Source organism: Notothenia rossii (assembly GCF_949606895.1).
Source record: "Notothenia rossii genome assembly, chromosome: 8".
Taxonomy (NCBI): domain Eukaryota; kingdom Metazoa; phylum Chordata; class Actinopteri; order Perciformes; family Nototheniidae; genus Notothenia; species Notothenia rossii.
The window spans coordinates 77,835,820-77,852,670 of NC_136906.1; the positions used below are offsets into that span (position 1 = coordinate 77,835,820).

Genomic DNA, 16,851 nt, shown 5'->3' on the forward strand with positions numbered 1-16,851 from the left:
AGCCGTTAAAGGCAGAGAGTGAAATTCAGTGAATACACGTAGTTTACAGAGATGCTGTTTGAGAAACCAAAGTGAGTTTGGAAAACTGCACAATATAAATCTATTCCAGTCGACCTCAACAATGGAATTATGATCAGTGGAAATGGCCATGACATGTCTCCTTTAAGACTAAATTAAATACGGTTTATTGCGCTGATAACTATTTCTATATCTAAGTAGATTGCAAGAGGACAAACGGGAATGTTTAACAGACTTACTGACTCTCTCTACCTAATTTATCTGAGCCAAAAGTTTGTTATTTGATGAATACGGTGAATGTTGTATCCATCTGACACAGCTGGCAGTCTGAACGATGCCTCTTAGTGGAGCGATGTACAGACCGAGGCTCATTACAGCACATTTGCAGTCTTGCACGGCGATTAGCAGATGGTGCTCGAGGCCACCAAGCCATGTGGAAATAAGTTGTAGCTTTTCCCCCCGAAACAAATCTGTCACATGGTGCCGAGTGCATGATAAAAATAGTTTGGAACCAGAAATGGAGAATTCAAAGTAACCATAACAGTCCCAATACAATTAAAGTACTATATGTATTGTAACGGGTATTTTGTATTTGATCCACAGTAGTTGACATGATTCTTAAGCTCCAAGTACACATTTTTACACTAGATATAGTAAATGAAACAGTATTACCATTACACCCAACACGTTAAAATGTCATAAAACCGGACATTTGGTAATAAAATATAAAATGATTGACACTAAAGCATATAGAAAATGCTAAATCTCATTTAGTCTTTTCTGCAAATAAAGTCAAATAACATAAATTCATGAACTAAAAAGACTGAAATATATTGAACTATGGCTCTATACACAACTGTTTATTTAGATTTAGTCTTACTATGAAACAGTAATGGGTCTGTTCAGAAAGCAATTAAGCGATTTGTACATATCTATCTGCATTTCTTTGTGGTTACTCGCCATGTCAAATAGACAGGAGGCTCAATCCGTATCCAATAGAACTGAGACAACTCGATCCATTTCTAGTGCTTATAAGATTTGAATAATTAAGAAAGATTGTATTATCCAAACCTGTGCATTAACCCACATCTTCCATTGAAGATAACATCATACATGTGCATTTATTTGACTATCAGTGTGTGCGTTACAGTATAAGAGTGAGCTGCTGCCCACGGTGCAGGCTCTGGAGTCCATGGGCTACGACCTGTACGCCAGCCTGGGGACCGCTGACTTCTACACAGAGCATGGAGTCAAGGTAACTGAACAGATGCTGTATACTTTATTTAATTCACGAAAAGAAAAGTAAGCCGGGTAATTAAGATTGTTATGATAAAGTGCATGTTCCCAAATATAATATTTTGTGACTGACTTTAAGTATAATGTATTCTTCTTTCTAGATGGTATGTCAAAATACAAAATAATCCTGACTACTGATTGTCAGTATTTTACTACTAATACACTTCATCCTTGTAATTGAATTTAAACTCAATTGCCTCTAGGAGATTATCAAAGAGTGTCTTCCTTATCTGAATACAAAAAGATGTATCCAGTCAGACATGTGTGTTTCAAAGAGGTTAAATAAAATAAATCCCATGTGATAAAAGAAACGAATGCAATCATCTACCCAGTGTTTATATGATCCAGACATGAAAATAGCAGTTATACAATTATAAAATAATAACATGAACAGACAGTAATCAAGATCTATTGGACTCTCAGATGTTTAATCGTTCTTTATTGGCACTAGAATAACTCTGTGGAGTAAAAGTCTGGATCTATGATTTAAGTACTACTAACAGCCTGTCCACACGGCGGCGTGCGTTGAAGCTTCAACGCTTCTGCCCATTCACTTTGAATACAAGCTCTAGCCAATCAAACCGCGTGCTTGTGTGTCCGGGGTGGGAGATTCATGTGATTGGTTGTTGGTCGAGTTTCAGACACGCCCACCTGCAAGCTTCAACGCACGCCGCCGTGTGGACGCTGCATTATAACATTAATAATAATAAATTATATTTCTATATCGCTAAGTCAGATAAAACTTCATATCATCGTATCAGAAGTGCTAAATAACATGCATCATCTACCCGGTGTATATATGGGTCGGGTAACACATCATTAGCCGTTATATAGATTGACGAATCGTATTATCAAACCATAACTTAATTAGCAGGTATCACAAAACTTCAACAATATATAGTTTCCCTGCTTTCCCTGCATGTGTGAATATATAACTGTGTGTATTTGTATGTACCTATATAAGAAGCATGTATCCAAAAAACGAACTATTTGTATGTACCTATATAAGAAGCATGTATCCAAAAAACGAACTATTTGTATGTACCTATATAAGAAGCATGTATCCAAAAAACCGAACTATTTGTATGTACCTATATAAGAAGCATGTATCCAAAAAACCGAACTATTTGTATGTACCTATATAAGAAGCATGTATCCAAAAAACCGAACTATTTGTATGTACCTATATAAGAAGCATGTATCCAAAAAACCGAGTGGAAAACTGAATTTCCCCAATCTGCAGGTGAAAGCGGTGGACTGGCCGTTTGAGGAGGAGGAGGGCGACTGCCCCAACAAAGAGAAGCAGCGCAGCATCATGAACTACCTGGAGGAGAACCACTTCGACCTGGTGATCAACCTGTCGGGGAGGATCAGTGGAGGCCGCCGGCTCTCCTCCTTCGTCACCAAGGGTTACCGGACCAGGCGCATGGCCATCGACTACTCTGTGCCGCTCATCATCGACATCAAGTGCACCAAGCTCTTTGTGCAGGTATTATATAATGCTTTGATAACTGTTAGAAAAATATCAATTCTGAATTTGTCTACAAATTTCCCAAAATCTCAAAATCCTGACTGTTTCTCACAAATTCTGACTTTTTCCAAAATTCTGACTTTTTCTAAATACTTAATTTTTTTCTCAAAATGTTGGCTTTTTTTTTTTGAATATCTGAACATTCTTAATTTTTCTCAAATTCAGATTTTTTTCCACCTCAAAATTCTGACTTGTTTCTCAAAATCCTGACTTTTTCTCAAAATCCTGGCTTGTTTCTCTAAATTCTGAATTTGTCTCAAAATCTGAACTTTCCCAAAATCCTGACTGTTTCTCAAAATTTGGACTTTTTCTAAATACTTAATTTTTTTGTCAATGTTGGCATTTTTTTCTGAAAATCTGAACATTCTTAATTTCTCATATTCAGATTTTTTTTCCCCTCAAAATTCAAAATTCCCAAAATCTCAAAATCCTGACTTTTTCTCACAAATTCTGACTTTTTCGCAGAATCTCAAAATTATGACTGTTTCTCAAAATTCGGACTTTTTCTGAATACTTAATTTTTTTCTCAACATTTTGGCAATTTTTTTTCTGAATATCTGAACATTCTTAATTTCTCAAATTCAGATTTTTTTCCTCAAAATCCTGACTTTTTCTCAAAATTAGTCAAAATGATGACTTTTTCTCAAAATTATGACTTTTTCTGAATAGTTAAAAATAATAATAATAATCACTAGTCCCCGGCTTGAGCTTCAATCTCAGGATCCATGTATCCATGCATCACACACAGAGCATCAACTAGTTCCTGAACAGTGTCCTTCACATGCTGATATCCAAGAGAGGGAGTTCCACAGTCACAAGATGGAGGGATAGAAAGCAGTATTCAATGTTTACTTCAGATTAGCTCCACGTCAGAAATGAGCATGCTTGTCATATGTCTCTCTCCATAGAGGCTGAATCTTCATGTTAATCACATAGCTATCATATGCCTCAAACAGTCCTGATGCTCTTCTAGGTAATCACACATCCTGTCATGTTCACAGCTACAGTTGATACCTTTGTTATCATGAGTACTCTCATGCTGGAAGAGGACATTCAGTATTCTCCCAACATTAACTCTTAGTGCTGCAGAATAGAGCTGCATGATTTGGATGTGATACAATTTGACTTTACTCCTCCATTCACATAGTTTGCCTTTACTAAATATTTGTTATAGCTGCAATTTGGATATTGCACTAGTCTATATTGCGTCTTTCGATCAAATGTTCCCGAGCTGTGCAGCCTTTCTGAAACGGCTTTGTATTCAAAGACAACATGATTAATATGAATGTGTGTGTTTTTCAGGCTCTTCATCGGGTTGGTCCCACTCCACCAGTGAAAACTCACATCGACAGCATGAGCTCACAGACGCTGGTCCGTCTGCCGGGTGAGTCTCTGCAACAGGCACAAAAACAATCTTGATTTCATTTGAATGATTGTGGGTAATTTGAGACATTTGGATCGTTTGTCTGCAGCTGCAAAATGGAGATTTTTTTAAAGATGCTATAAAAATCTTTGACTGTCGAATAGAGAGGCGAAGTCACGCCCTTCTACTTCCGACCCATGGGACCTTATTTCGGAAAGATTATGTATTGAAGTCAATGGAGAGAGAAAGATTATCTTTCGATCCCGTTTGAATTGTGCCACGAATTACACATAAGATGTTTGTCAATAAAAAAAAAATGTCCATGTCAAAAAAGTCACAATTTGTCGTAAAACTGTTGAAATATAAGACTATGAAAAATACTCAACTAGAAAGACTACAAATCCCAGAGTCCCGGTCCCGCATGCTGGCTCTCACGGAACCGACTAACTCCCCTTGTGTGTATGTACAGCTCTCAAAATGTCCAGACTTGGAGTGATTTTCACCTCTTTTAATACTTTTCACCTTATTCTGAAAGAAAGAAGTGAAATGTGCCAACGTGACGGCCGTCTTGGTGTGTGGTGCGAGACGGGAGATGTAGTTCATTGAGCGGTTTCACACAAACAAAGTGTTACTTCACAGTTTTACGACACATTTTAATTTTTTTTACTTGCAAAATCATTTTTTAAATTCACAAACATCATATGTGTAATTTGTGGCACAATTCAAACGGGATCAAAAGATAATCTTTATCTCTCCATTGACTTCAATACATACTTTTTCAGAAATAGGGTCGCATGGAGGCCCCCCGGAAAGGGAGGGACTTCGCCTCTCTAAGTCTTTTAATCTTTCCTTAATTGCCCTGCGAGGATCAAAACATTTCTAAATCTAAAAGCACAATTGTCAAGCTTTTAAGGGCCAATGATTAACTTATTTTGGCAAATGAAAAGTAGCCTATTCATACAATTAGTTATACAAATATATATACATACAAATGTTTTATATTTAAAAAAAAGAAGGTGTTGTAGTAGTACAATTTCTCGTCTTAATTTTTGTTATCTGGATATAGAGAACATTCTAATCCCTTAATGTGTTCATATTTACTCAGGAATACCCAGTATCTGTTTTCACCTAAACACCTTTTCCCTGGTTCTAGAAACTCTGTTGGAGCGATGCATACAGGGATATAAATACAACAGTCTCTTGTGAAACATCAGAAAGGTTCAAATCTCTCCTGCTTGTCGTTGATTCTCAGGTCTGATCGATGTGCACGTCCACCTGCGGGAGCCCGGGGCCGAACACAAGGAGGACTTCTCCTCCGGTACGGCTGCTGCTCTGGCAGGAGGTTTCACCATGGTGTGTGCCATGCCCAACACCTCCCCCGCCATCACCGACGCCAACACTCTGGCCCTCGTACAGAAGGTAAGACCACGTTCAAAATGATCCAAGACCCCCTGTGAGGGCATGTGTGAAGTACAAGGGTACGCAACAACTAGGAGGTTGAAAAATGTGGATTTTAATAACCCAAAATATATATATACAGTTTTTAGGATGGGTAACAAAATCAATTTAGATTAAAAAAAAAAAAGGTTCATTTAATTTCATATAAACAGATCTTGTTAACAATCACTAAATTAAACAAGATTGCGTGCACTCAATTTAGAAAAATAAAGTAAAAAATGTGTGCATGGATGATTTTAAATAAAAAAACAGCACGATGTGTGGTTGGTGTGAGGCTTCTAGTTACAGCCTTCACAGCATGTATGTACCGTAATTTCCGGACTATAAGGCGCACCTGAATATAAGCCGCAGCAGCTAAATTGAATGATGTGTACATATATAAGCCGCACTGGACTATAAGCCGCAGGTGTTTTAATGTTTCATTACCATATGTAAGGGTTCGTGCACAGAGGGGATTGTCGGGAAAGAGATGGCTGTTTGAGGAAGCTCCCATTTATTAACATTTCAACAAACAAGTTGTATATTTGCATAACGTATTCAAGTGTTAGCCTTTAGTGCAATAGTAGCTACAGAACATGTGCTGTGTAAACTGTACTGTATCACATAGCGGTTCAGACACACACACTTTTCAACTTTCAAACTTAAACGGTGCGCTCCCAGCGCACGTACCGGCAGTGATCTACAGCAGTGGTTTTCAACCAGTGGTACGGGGACAAACTGTCTCGCTCTCGTAATGTCTGTCTGTCTTGCTCTCGTTCTGTCTCTCGTACCACTCTCGGTTCCACTTTTACTTTTGCGCGCTACCTGTCTCACTCTTTTCCGGCCTCCAGCTTTTCCTGCTGGAGCCCGCCGCTTAAAGGTGGTGGGGGCGGGCCGGCCATAGAGCCCGTAGAGTTAAAGGTGGTGGACTGTAACCTGTAAAATCCATAGATTTAGGAGGTCCCCTAGTGGCCGTTAGCTGTACAAATCCATAGATTAGCCGCACCATTATATAAGCCGCAGCGTTGAAAAATGGGGAAAAAGGCGCGGCGTATAGTCCGAAAATTACGGTAATCAAAGTTGACTGAAGTCTTGTGTTCCATGATAACTTATATTCCACACACTCTTGCATTTTGCTGTAACTCCATCATATACAATGTTTGTTTTTAATCGGTGAAGCCCACCGAGACTGTGTTTTGTGATATTAGGCTAACAAATAAAGTTTGATTTGATTTGAACTTCAGCTGGCCAAAGCGGGCTGCCGCTGTGACTACGCTCTGTACCTCGGCGCTGCTTCAGATAACGCCGCCATCCTGCCGTCCATCGCCAGCCAGGCGGTGGGTCTGAAGATGTATCTGAACGACACGTACTCCACTCTCAAGATGGACAACGTGGCTCTCTGGATGGAGGTAGGTCTCACCTTGTTCATGTTGCAAATGGACCTGCTGTGGTGCAAGAAGAAATTCAGACTTAATTGGACAATCGTAATATCTTAGTGTGGTATATTTTTAAACCGTGACAAACCACTTTAGTTTACAAGTTTTCTATCATTATAGTTATTATGGGACTTTTCTTAAACTATTAAAAGTGAAAATAGGTGTCAGGATTTATAGATTTGTCTTTTTAAATCCGGTTCAAATTAAGTAAATTGACCCTGGGGCAAATCTTTACCCTTTGTAATTTGGCGGAGAAGTGTTTTTTTCCCTTCTCATGTCTTTGCATTTTGGTATTTCCTGGAGCCACTGTCTAAAGCCCCCTAGTATCTCCATTAGCATGTGCCTCCAGTATCCCACCCTGCCCACTAAACTCTCTCTGTTTCTGGTTGCAGCACTTTGAGAAGTGGCCGAAGCAGTTTCCCATCGTGGCTCACGCTGAGAAGCAGACGGTGGCTGCCATCCTGATGGTGGCTCAGCTCTACCAGCGGCCCGTCCACATCTGCCACATCGCCAAGAAGGAGGAGGTAAAGTGCTGTTTGTATTTAGTAAGAGTGCAATATTGGTGGGAGTTTGGTTAGATAGTGTGGAGGAAATTCTTAAGGCGAGACACTACAGGTGAATAGGGTAATTTTTTTTTAAAGATATCAGCTATACATTCCTCCAGTTAATTACTTACATTTAGACCAGGGGTGTCAAACTCAAGGCCCGGGGGCCAAATCCGGCCCGCGACTTCATTTCATGCGGACCCTCAAGAGCTTGCAAAGAATATAATATGTTTATTATACGGTTAAATGCCGATTTACAGAAGCACGTTGCCCATAAACTACATATCCCACAATGCATCTCAATTTTGACTTTTTTTCTCAGAATTAGATTTTTAAAAAAAATCATTTTGTAACATTCTCACTGAAGAGGCTTGCAATGATTTGCCCTAGACTTCTGTTTTCAGAGGTAGTTAATTATGAAGTTATGACCCTATCCGATAATAATCCAATGCAGAGGAAATAATGTTGAATAATACATTATTTTATATATATTAAATATTTATATACGTATTTTGATATATAGTCTTAAAGTTACAACCGGCCCGTTGAGTGCAACCATGATGCTAATGTGGCCCGCGAAGAAATTGAGTTTGACACCCCTGATTTAGACAATTGTTTTTTGTATTACAAGTTTTCTGAAATAGTTTAAATTCATGTTCGGGGTCATTTAGTTTTTTGTATAATCTTGCTTTGTGCAAGGGACAATTATTGTCGTCTTCTATTTGAAAGTTTTTTTCGCCGTTCTTTTGCCATTTTGAGATTTACATTTCCAGCGAAAGCTAACCAGGAAGTGTTTTAGCACACCACGTGACACATCCGAACGAATCACGTTGTCAGAAATTGACACCAGCCAATGAGATTTTGTTTCTTGGTTTCAGACCCCTTTGTACTTTCGCGATTGGTTGCTGACACAAAGGAAATTACCATATTTGGATTCGATGAGATTGTGCAGGAGAGACAGAGCTTTCCAACGATACCTCTGATGACATGGTGCAAACAGCGTTCGCGGTACTTTAGCAAATAGACAAACTTTAGTAAAAATAAACACCTAAATGTGTATTTTGTACATTTTCCTTCCAAAAGCCTGAAAGAAAACATGTTATGGAATCAAAATAGCACAAAATTGACCAGTGCATGAAAAACAATGTTTTTGCCTGCCGTGTCTCGCCTTAAAGGTCTCATGTCATGGCCATCTCCACTGATCATAATTCCATTGTTGAGGTCTACTAGAATAGAAAAATACTGTGCAATTTTCCAAACTCACATTGGTTTCTCATACAGCATCTCTGTAAAGTATGTGTATTCAGTAGTATTCACTTTCTCCACTAAACGGCTCGCTGCAGCTCCCCCCCCCTTCCTGTGAGCCCAGTGTGCTCTGATTGGTCGATACGAATCGCGCTGAGCTCCGTGGAGGTGTGATTTCCTTGTTTAGCGATACACAGCCAAACACAGCCAAACTCAACCTGAGCACACACAAAGTCACAGCCGAAATAAAAACATTAAGTGTTGCTTGATATTGAGTAAGAAAAAGGTTGATAAACGCTGTGAGAATGGGTCTGCAGAGAGAAGGGTTTTGACTCTGCAGACCGTTTACAAGCCGAAAAACCTTCATAATACACAAGGGGACGGGTAATAACCGGAAAAGAATGACATGGGACCTTTAAGAGAAACTGATAAATGATTAATGGACAAAGTGTGTCTTTTGTTATATTTAATAAAGAAAGTCAATATACAAATGAAATCGATCCCAAATGTAGGAACAGAGCTACTTTATCCTCGAGGGAGAAAATCGCTTTGAACCCAGAACACAGCTTACAGCCACATTTATATAGTAGAGAGAAAATATCCACCTGGTCCCATCCATCAATTCCCTTAGGCATCATCTAAACATCCCACCATTAAACCCCCTCGTCCTTAACCATTTGCAAATCCCCCTTTCACTTCCTTTGCCCTCCTGCAATGCAAATCATTAACACGTGTCTCTGTTAAACACATACAAGACTACAAATACAATGTAACAGTGTAAAAGGCAAACAGAGTATGAGACTATGTATTATATGATTATATGATCATTTGACACGACAGATAGTTTTAGACTTTATCAAAGCTTACATATAACCTATCTTTTATGATGCTTTCATTACAGGTACAGATATTTTAAAGTATTGAAACGACACTTTGATGAAGCAATATCTCACATTCTTACCTCCTTTTTGTATTCAGATTCTGATTATCCGGGCAGCGAAGCAGAAGGGCATCCAGGTGACATGTGAGGTGGCTCCTCATCACCTCTTCCTGTGCGAGGACAACATCGGAGAGATCGGTGGCGGGCGGTCGCAGGTCCGACCCATGCTGGGAACTCTGGAGGACATGGAGGCTCTGTGGGAGAACCTGGACATCATCGACTGCTTCGCCACTGACCACGGTGAGTGAAGACACAGAAACCAGTCTAAATATAAGCGTGCAGCAAACCGGTCATTTATTAGGACAAAAACTCAACTTTAATCTCAACTGGGTTAGACTTCCATGCAACAGTCTCTATTTTCAAATTCAAAGTCAACTTTATTATCAATCTTTCAGTTTGTGTGTACAGACAGAGAGATCGAAATACCGTTTCCCACAAACCAGAGTACAAAAACAAATATATATAAAAATATGTGTGTGTGTATATACATATATATATATATATATTGAACACAATGTCTTAGGTGCTGCTCACACGGGAATGTTTGCGTTTATGCACAGTATGCGCTTTCCAAAAAGTATTCCGCTCACACGCATTCGTTTCATTTGACGTGTCTGTTCACACGAGAACGCTGGAAACGCTGTAGTACATATGCCGGGCCTGTAACTGGCGCTGTAACTTCCGCCACAAAATACACCAAAAGCAGCGAAGAAGACCCCGGAGCATGGTTGCCATGGTTGCCCTTCTGTTTATGCCCCGCAGTGGCCACTTGTTGCTGATGGTTGTGGTAGAGGAGCTGTAGATGTTGCACTAACATCTGTAGCATGGCCAGTAGCAGTAGCAGTATCTACTGACCATGCTACAGCAGTGAGCAGCAGAGGTGGGGCTATAGCTTCACTTATCGGGAAATGATCGTATAGAGGCGATTACACAGAGTCGTTTGACCCCTCAGAGCGTTTCGTTTGCAAATCTATCCACCTTGGGACCCATTATCGTTTGTGGGGTCCGTTTCTATCGTTTTGTTACGGCCTCGTGTGAATGAAAGGGCTATATGCAAGAGAAACTATCCAACCCGTTTTGTTCTCGTGTAAACGGGGTCTTAATGTGTGCATATGTATAAATGTGTCTTTTTGATTGTGTGTGTGTATATATATATATATATATATATTGTACAATGCCATGTCTTTGTATGCTGCTGCAATGCAAACATTTCCCAAATGGGGATCAATGACTTATCTTTGATGTTTACGTGTTTTCTGTGTGTTTAGCCCCCCACTCTGTAGAGGAGAAGAGCGGGGACAGTCCTCCTCCAGGGTACCCCGGGCTGGAGACCATGCTGCCGCTGCTTCTGACCGCCGTGAGCGACGGACGGCTCACTATGGATGACATCATCACGCGTCTCTATGACAACCCACGCAAGATCTTCAACCTGCCCGTCCAGGAGAACACCTACGTGGAGGTAAACACAAAGGAAGGGCATTATTGTTAGAGCCAGTATTTAGATTGTTATAAGAAAGGCCAATATAGTGTGTTGACGTCTGTAGTCAACACACTATAAAAGACTACAATTCCCACGGCGCCTTTTCTACACACAAACACACACACAGAAATGGTAGTGTGTGTTGCTCGACAGTGAGGGTGATAAACAGAGGATTCTGACTGTTAGAGCCAGTATCTTGTTTTTTAAGAAAGGCCACCTAACTGTGACGTCTGTAGTCAACCAGAGTATAAAAGACTACAATTCCCACAGTGCCTCCTGTAAAGTGACAGTGATGGGAAACCTACTAGAAAGATGTCGTTGAGGAACAGTTTTTAACCATCCAATTACCCTTTAAGTTATGAAGTTATATAAGCCTTATCAAGACAGAAAGAATACCTAAGTTGTTTGTTATTTTAATTGAGTTTAGCCTCTTGGTTTTGAATATTGTAAAGGCCTCTTTTCTTTGTTGCACGTGTCAAAGTTTGTTATTTTATTTTGAGCAAACACATCGTATAATATCATCCAAACCATCGGAGGCCAAGCCACTCTTCAACTGTAAGTAATATAAAGGAAAGAAAACGAGTTCAAAATGTCGGGTGGCTTGATAGAAAAACAAGGAAGGAAGTCACGACACTTATTTAATCTTCTGGGGTCCACTGGAGTCTTGATTTTGGAGCTTTTGGTGCTAAAACAGACAAATCTGCCAAAGAATGCTCACTTTTCTGTCAGAATGAGAAACGGGTTTATGACAGGTAGGTTGACACGTACGAAGAATTTGACTTGGTGTCGTGGTGCATACATAAAAGCAAAACAAACATTAAAAACACAGATAGAAAACTATATAACAATAATAAATGATGCAAAAATAGCACATTGAAATAGATTGGAATTAAATATGTGCAGTAATAAAAAAAAAAACTAGATATTGTGTGCGTTAATGTAATGCAGATGACCATTGGTCCTTTTTTGTTGGTGCTACCCTTCCCCAAATCCCCAGATCTGCAAGTTAACCTGACTATTTATATCAAGGGACTCGTAGAATGGAATCAAAACAGATATTGTGTGCATTGCTATGTTTTGAAATACTCATATACTGTGATGTTTTCCAGGTGGATTTGGAGCAGGAGTGGGTGATTCCTCAGGCCATGCAGTTCACCAAGTCCAAGTGGACACCTTTCCAGGGTATGAAGGTGAAGGGGAAAGTGCGTCGCGTCGTTCTGAGAGGAGAGGTGGCCTACATCGACGGACAGGTCAGAAATCAGACATATTCATTTTATTCTTTAAACCACCGGTGTCCATTTTGTTCACCGAGGGCCACATACAGAAAAATATACAAAGGGCTGGGCCGCTCACTAGAGGTACATCGCCTCATAAGTTCAGTTATAAGTTGGCAAAGTCAATCCAATGTAGGTCAAGTATGCTTGTGAGTGTTGGCAGCTCATCCCTTAAAGCAGAAGCCTCAGATTGATTATAATAAGGAGAAATAGGAAGGGTGTATTTCAAGCTTGTTATTCAAACAAGTCATTGGGCTTTTTTTCTTATCAACTAAGATATGTTAGAAAATGTTTCCAACTTTAACTTCCTGAATTTATGTGAAAAGTGGTTTCATTAACACATGAATACTACTGTGTGATATGTTTACATATATATTTAAGAAGTACAATACAAGACAAGACAAGCACAGGTTTCATTTGTGGACCGTATTACATTATACTTTTTGAATTTGCTGAGGGCCGATTCAAAATGGCGTAGTGTGGACACCCCTGCTTTAAAATAGTGTGGACACCCCTGCTTTCAAATAGTGTGGACACCCCTGCTTTAAACTAATTCACCTGCACTTACAATGGTAATAAGGCTCAAAGGAATGTGTCGGTTGAAGACAAATCCTTTTTTAAATCTGCATTTCTTCCCCCCCCCTCTCTTTTAGGTGCTGGTACCTCCAGGTTATGGTGAGGATGTGAAGACGTGGCCCCTCGCCTCCAGCACTCCTGCTGAACTTGTTAAAGAAAGTCCAATGGTACGCAAAGCGGATCACATTATAGTTCAACAATTATGGTTAACGGTCAAACAAACGGAATACATCCACGTAACTAATTCAAAGGTTTTATTCTCATATGCACAAAGCTACAGCGTAGAAATGGCAATGACATTCTTCTGACCTGAGCTCCTCCAACAATGCAACATATATAATCAAATATAAAAATAAAAAGTAATGCAAGGAGTCTATATACATGTCAATAGAATATGACAAGAACAGAATGTGAAATTTAAATATTGTGCGTTAAGACAACATTTAATACGGTTTATTGCGGTGGTAATAAATATTGTAAGTAGATTGCAAGAGGACAAACAGATGATTGTAGTCTGGAGAACATACCGTTTGATATATTCTGAAACAAAAATTCTGGTGGTCGTTATTTATTGGAAAAATCTCACTTGTCACCGGCTTCAGCTTCAATCCCAGTAATCATCACATACAGAGCGTTTGGTCCAACTAGTTCCTGAACAGTGTCCTTCACATGCTGATGTACAAGAGAGGGAATTACAGTCACAAGATGCAGCTAGGTAATCATCCTGTCATGTACAAAATAATGACTTTTTCCAAAATGTTGTTTTTTTTCTGAAAATCTCAAAATTCTTACTTTTTCTAAAAATTCTTACTTTTTCTCAAAATTCTTACTTTTTCTCAAAATCTAAAAATTCTGACTTTACTCAAAATTCGGTCTTTTTCTAAATACTTAAAAATGTTAATAATCCCTGGTCACCGGCTTGAGCTTGAATCTCAGGATCCATGTATCTGTGATCCTCTCCATAATGGAAGTAGTCATCACACACAGAGCATCAACTAGTTCCTGAACAGTGTCCTTCACATGCTGATATCCAAGAGAGGGAGTTCCACAGTCACAAGATGGAGGAATAGAAAGCAGTATTCAATGTTTACTTCAGATTAGCTCCACGTCAGAAATGAGCATGCTTGTCATATGTCTCTCTCCATAGAGGCTGAATCATCATGTTAATCACATAGCTATCATATGCCTCAAACAGTCCTGATGCTCTTCTAGGTAATCACACATCCTGTCATGTTCACAGCTACAGTTGATACCTTTGTTATCATGTTACTCTCATGTTGGAAGAGGACAATCAGTATTTTCCCAACGTTATTGTATGTATTTATTCTAACATGTTGTGGTTCCTTTAGAGCCCAGAGCCGGCGCGCCCCACCCCCCCGCGGGACGGCATGATCCGGACCCGAGCTCCCAGCCCCCGGAGGGTAACTTCAGAGAGCCGCTACCTGCTGCCCCCCCGCATCCACCGCTCCTCAGACCCCGGATTCATACCAGGTACTACAACTCCCACAATGCACTGCAGGAAGACTACACATATTTTGTATCAAACTAGAATCTCACCTGTTTTCGACAGCACCTTAAAATCAGCAAAACGTTTACCCTTTGAGGTTTAAATATCTTACTTCTGGGAATTGAAAAGAAAAGTGGTTTAAAGGTCAAAGATGGATGAAAGGGATATAAAAAGGTTAGAAAAGTGTCAAAAGAACTATAGTTTCACGGGAAGACTAGGGGTAGAGGAATGTGAGAATCTGGTTCGGGGTATTTCCAAATATCTGGAACAAACTCCCAGAAACCTGCAGGTCCGCTGCAACTCTGACTGCTTTTAAATCCAGGCTGAAGACTTTCTTTCTGAAGCTGCTTTTAATTGAACTATTCACATCTCACACTGCAACATTCATGTTTTATTATCTTTGCTTTTTAATGTTTCTAATGTGTTTTATGCTCTTAATGTCTATCATTTTTGTAAAGCACTTTGAATTGCCTTAGGCGCGTTCACACCGCAGTACTTTTATATATAGTTCCGAAATGTCGCGTTCACACCAAAAAGAGCCGGAACTAAAATTTGTTCATGAGAACCTTTTCAGTCCCAGCTAGAGAGCAGGGACTTCCGTGGGAGAAAAAGGTTCCTGTGTCTGATTGGCTGGGCGTAATGCAAACCACGCCCCGTCAAACTCCCAAAAACTTTTGTGAAGCCGCCATTTTATTATCCTCGCATTAGCATTAGCCCAGCGCAGAAACGCAGAGAGACTAACTTATGGCAACACAAAATAAAACATGGGAGCGGTGGAGATGAGGAGGTGTCGGCGTTCTGGCGATTTACTCTGAAGGCTTCAGTAGAAGCTGCTGGGAGTCCCAGCAGCTTCTACTGAAGCCAGTCCCTAACTCCGGGGACTTCCGGCCGGGGACTCCGGGTGGCAGTATACGGCGTGAAGTTGTTTATGGCCTGCCAGTAAACCCAAAGCAGCAGAAGAAGAAGAAGTGACGTCAGCGGTTTCATTTGCATAATCTTCCCTCAGGAACTTATTCCGGTGTGAACGCGATCTGTACTTAGTTCATGAGAACTAAAGAGTTCTGATGAACTAAGTTCTCATGAACCTTTGTGGGAAAAGTACCGCGTTGTGAAAGCGCCTCTTGTGTTGAAAAGTGCTATAAAGACTTGCCCTGCCCAGTTTCATACTGTATTTCTGTACTTCATTGATGTTTGTGTCTTGCAGAGATGATGATGCTCCCCCCAGCTGACGGGTACAGCCACCCCCCCCCTCTGTCCCGGCTGCTGTCCCCTCAGTCGGCTCCAGGACTTCCTGCAGGACAGATGTCTCACTTCCAGACGTCTCCTCTGCTGCACGCGCTGGTGGGGCAGCACATCCTGTCCGTCAGGCAGTTCAGCAAGGAGCAGGTACAACGTCGAATCAGAATACCTTTATTTATTTGTTTATTCCACACATAGCAGTTACTTTAAAACAAAACATGTACACTTATATTGGTTTTTTTATAGCGCATGGTGGAAAGGAGCAGGGAGAAGAACATCTTATTTTACTGCCCTTTCTTACAAAACAAATTAAAAGCAATATTCTTTCAGTCACGGTTGTTTACAAATACTGAAACATAAAACTCTTATAAATCCCACAGAGGAGACATTTACATTGTTACAGCAGAAAAGAGCCAAAGACAGCAAAAAAGAGTATTACAGATAACAAAATTATAATAAAAAAGTTACACAATTTACAGAGTACAAAACAAAAATATATATACAAATATGTATATACACAATCAGCAGACACGTTTATACATATGCACACATTAAGACATTTTTAAAAGCACAACAATCAATATATACAAAATAACACACACACACACACACACACACACACACACACACACACACACACACACACACACACACACACACACACACACACACACACCTAAAATAATACAGTTTTTTATTTGAGAAAGAAACACGTGATGCATGTTTTAGTTTTATTTCTTTGTTTCAGATCTCGCACCTTTTCAATGTCGCCCACACTCTGCGACTGATGGTTCAGAAGGAACGAAGCTTGGACATCCTGAAGGTACGCCAGAAACATCTGAGTTTTTAAAGTGTATTTGAATGTTTGGGAGAGGGCAAAAACTCTACATGCCTAAACAGCCTTCTCTTTTATTTATTTGTTTAAATGCGCACTACCCAGAGTCTCTGTACACTTTATAAAAAA

The 16,851-nt window shown here is 39.9% G+C and overlaps 1 protein-coding gene across 1 annotated transcript in view; it reads left to right on the forward strand.

Moving 5' to 3' along the window:
- cad (carbamoyl-phosphate synthetase 2, aspartate transcarbamylase, and dihydroorotase) overlaps window positions 1-16,851 on the forward strand; it is a 40,458-nt gene that overhangs the window by 14,231 nt on the left and 9,376 nt on the right. Inside the window, exons 12-24 of the mRNA XM_079645333.1 lie at window positions 1,151-1,273; window positions 2,558-2,803; window positions 4,148-4,229; window positions 5,461-5,627; window positions 6,890-7,054; window positions 7,474-7,605; window positions 9,850-10,051; window positions 11,080-11,270; window positions 12,401-12,541; window positions 13,219-13,308; window positions 14,491-14,632; window positions 15,853-16,034; window positions 16,636-16,710. Of these exons, the coding sequence (XP_079501459.1) occupies window positions 1,151-1,273; window positions 2,558-2,803; window positions 4,148-4,229; window positions 5,461-5,627; window positions 6,890-7,054; window positions 7,474-7,605; window positions 9,850-10,051; window positions 11,080-11,270; window positions 12,401-12,541; window positions 13,219-13,308; window positions 14,491-14,632; window positions 15,853-16,034; window positions 16,636-16,710 (1,938 nt within the window). The remainder of the gene's footprint in view (window positions 1-1,150; window positions 1,274-2,557; window positions 2,804-4,147; window positions 4,230-5,460; window positions 5,628-6,889; window positions 7,055-7,473; window positions 7,606-9,849; window positions 10,052-11,079; window positions 11,271-12,400; window positions 12,542-13,218; window positions 13,309-14,490; window positions 14,633-15,852; window positions 16,035-16,635; window positions 16,711-16,851) is intronic.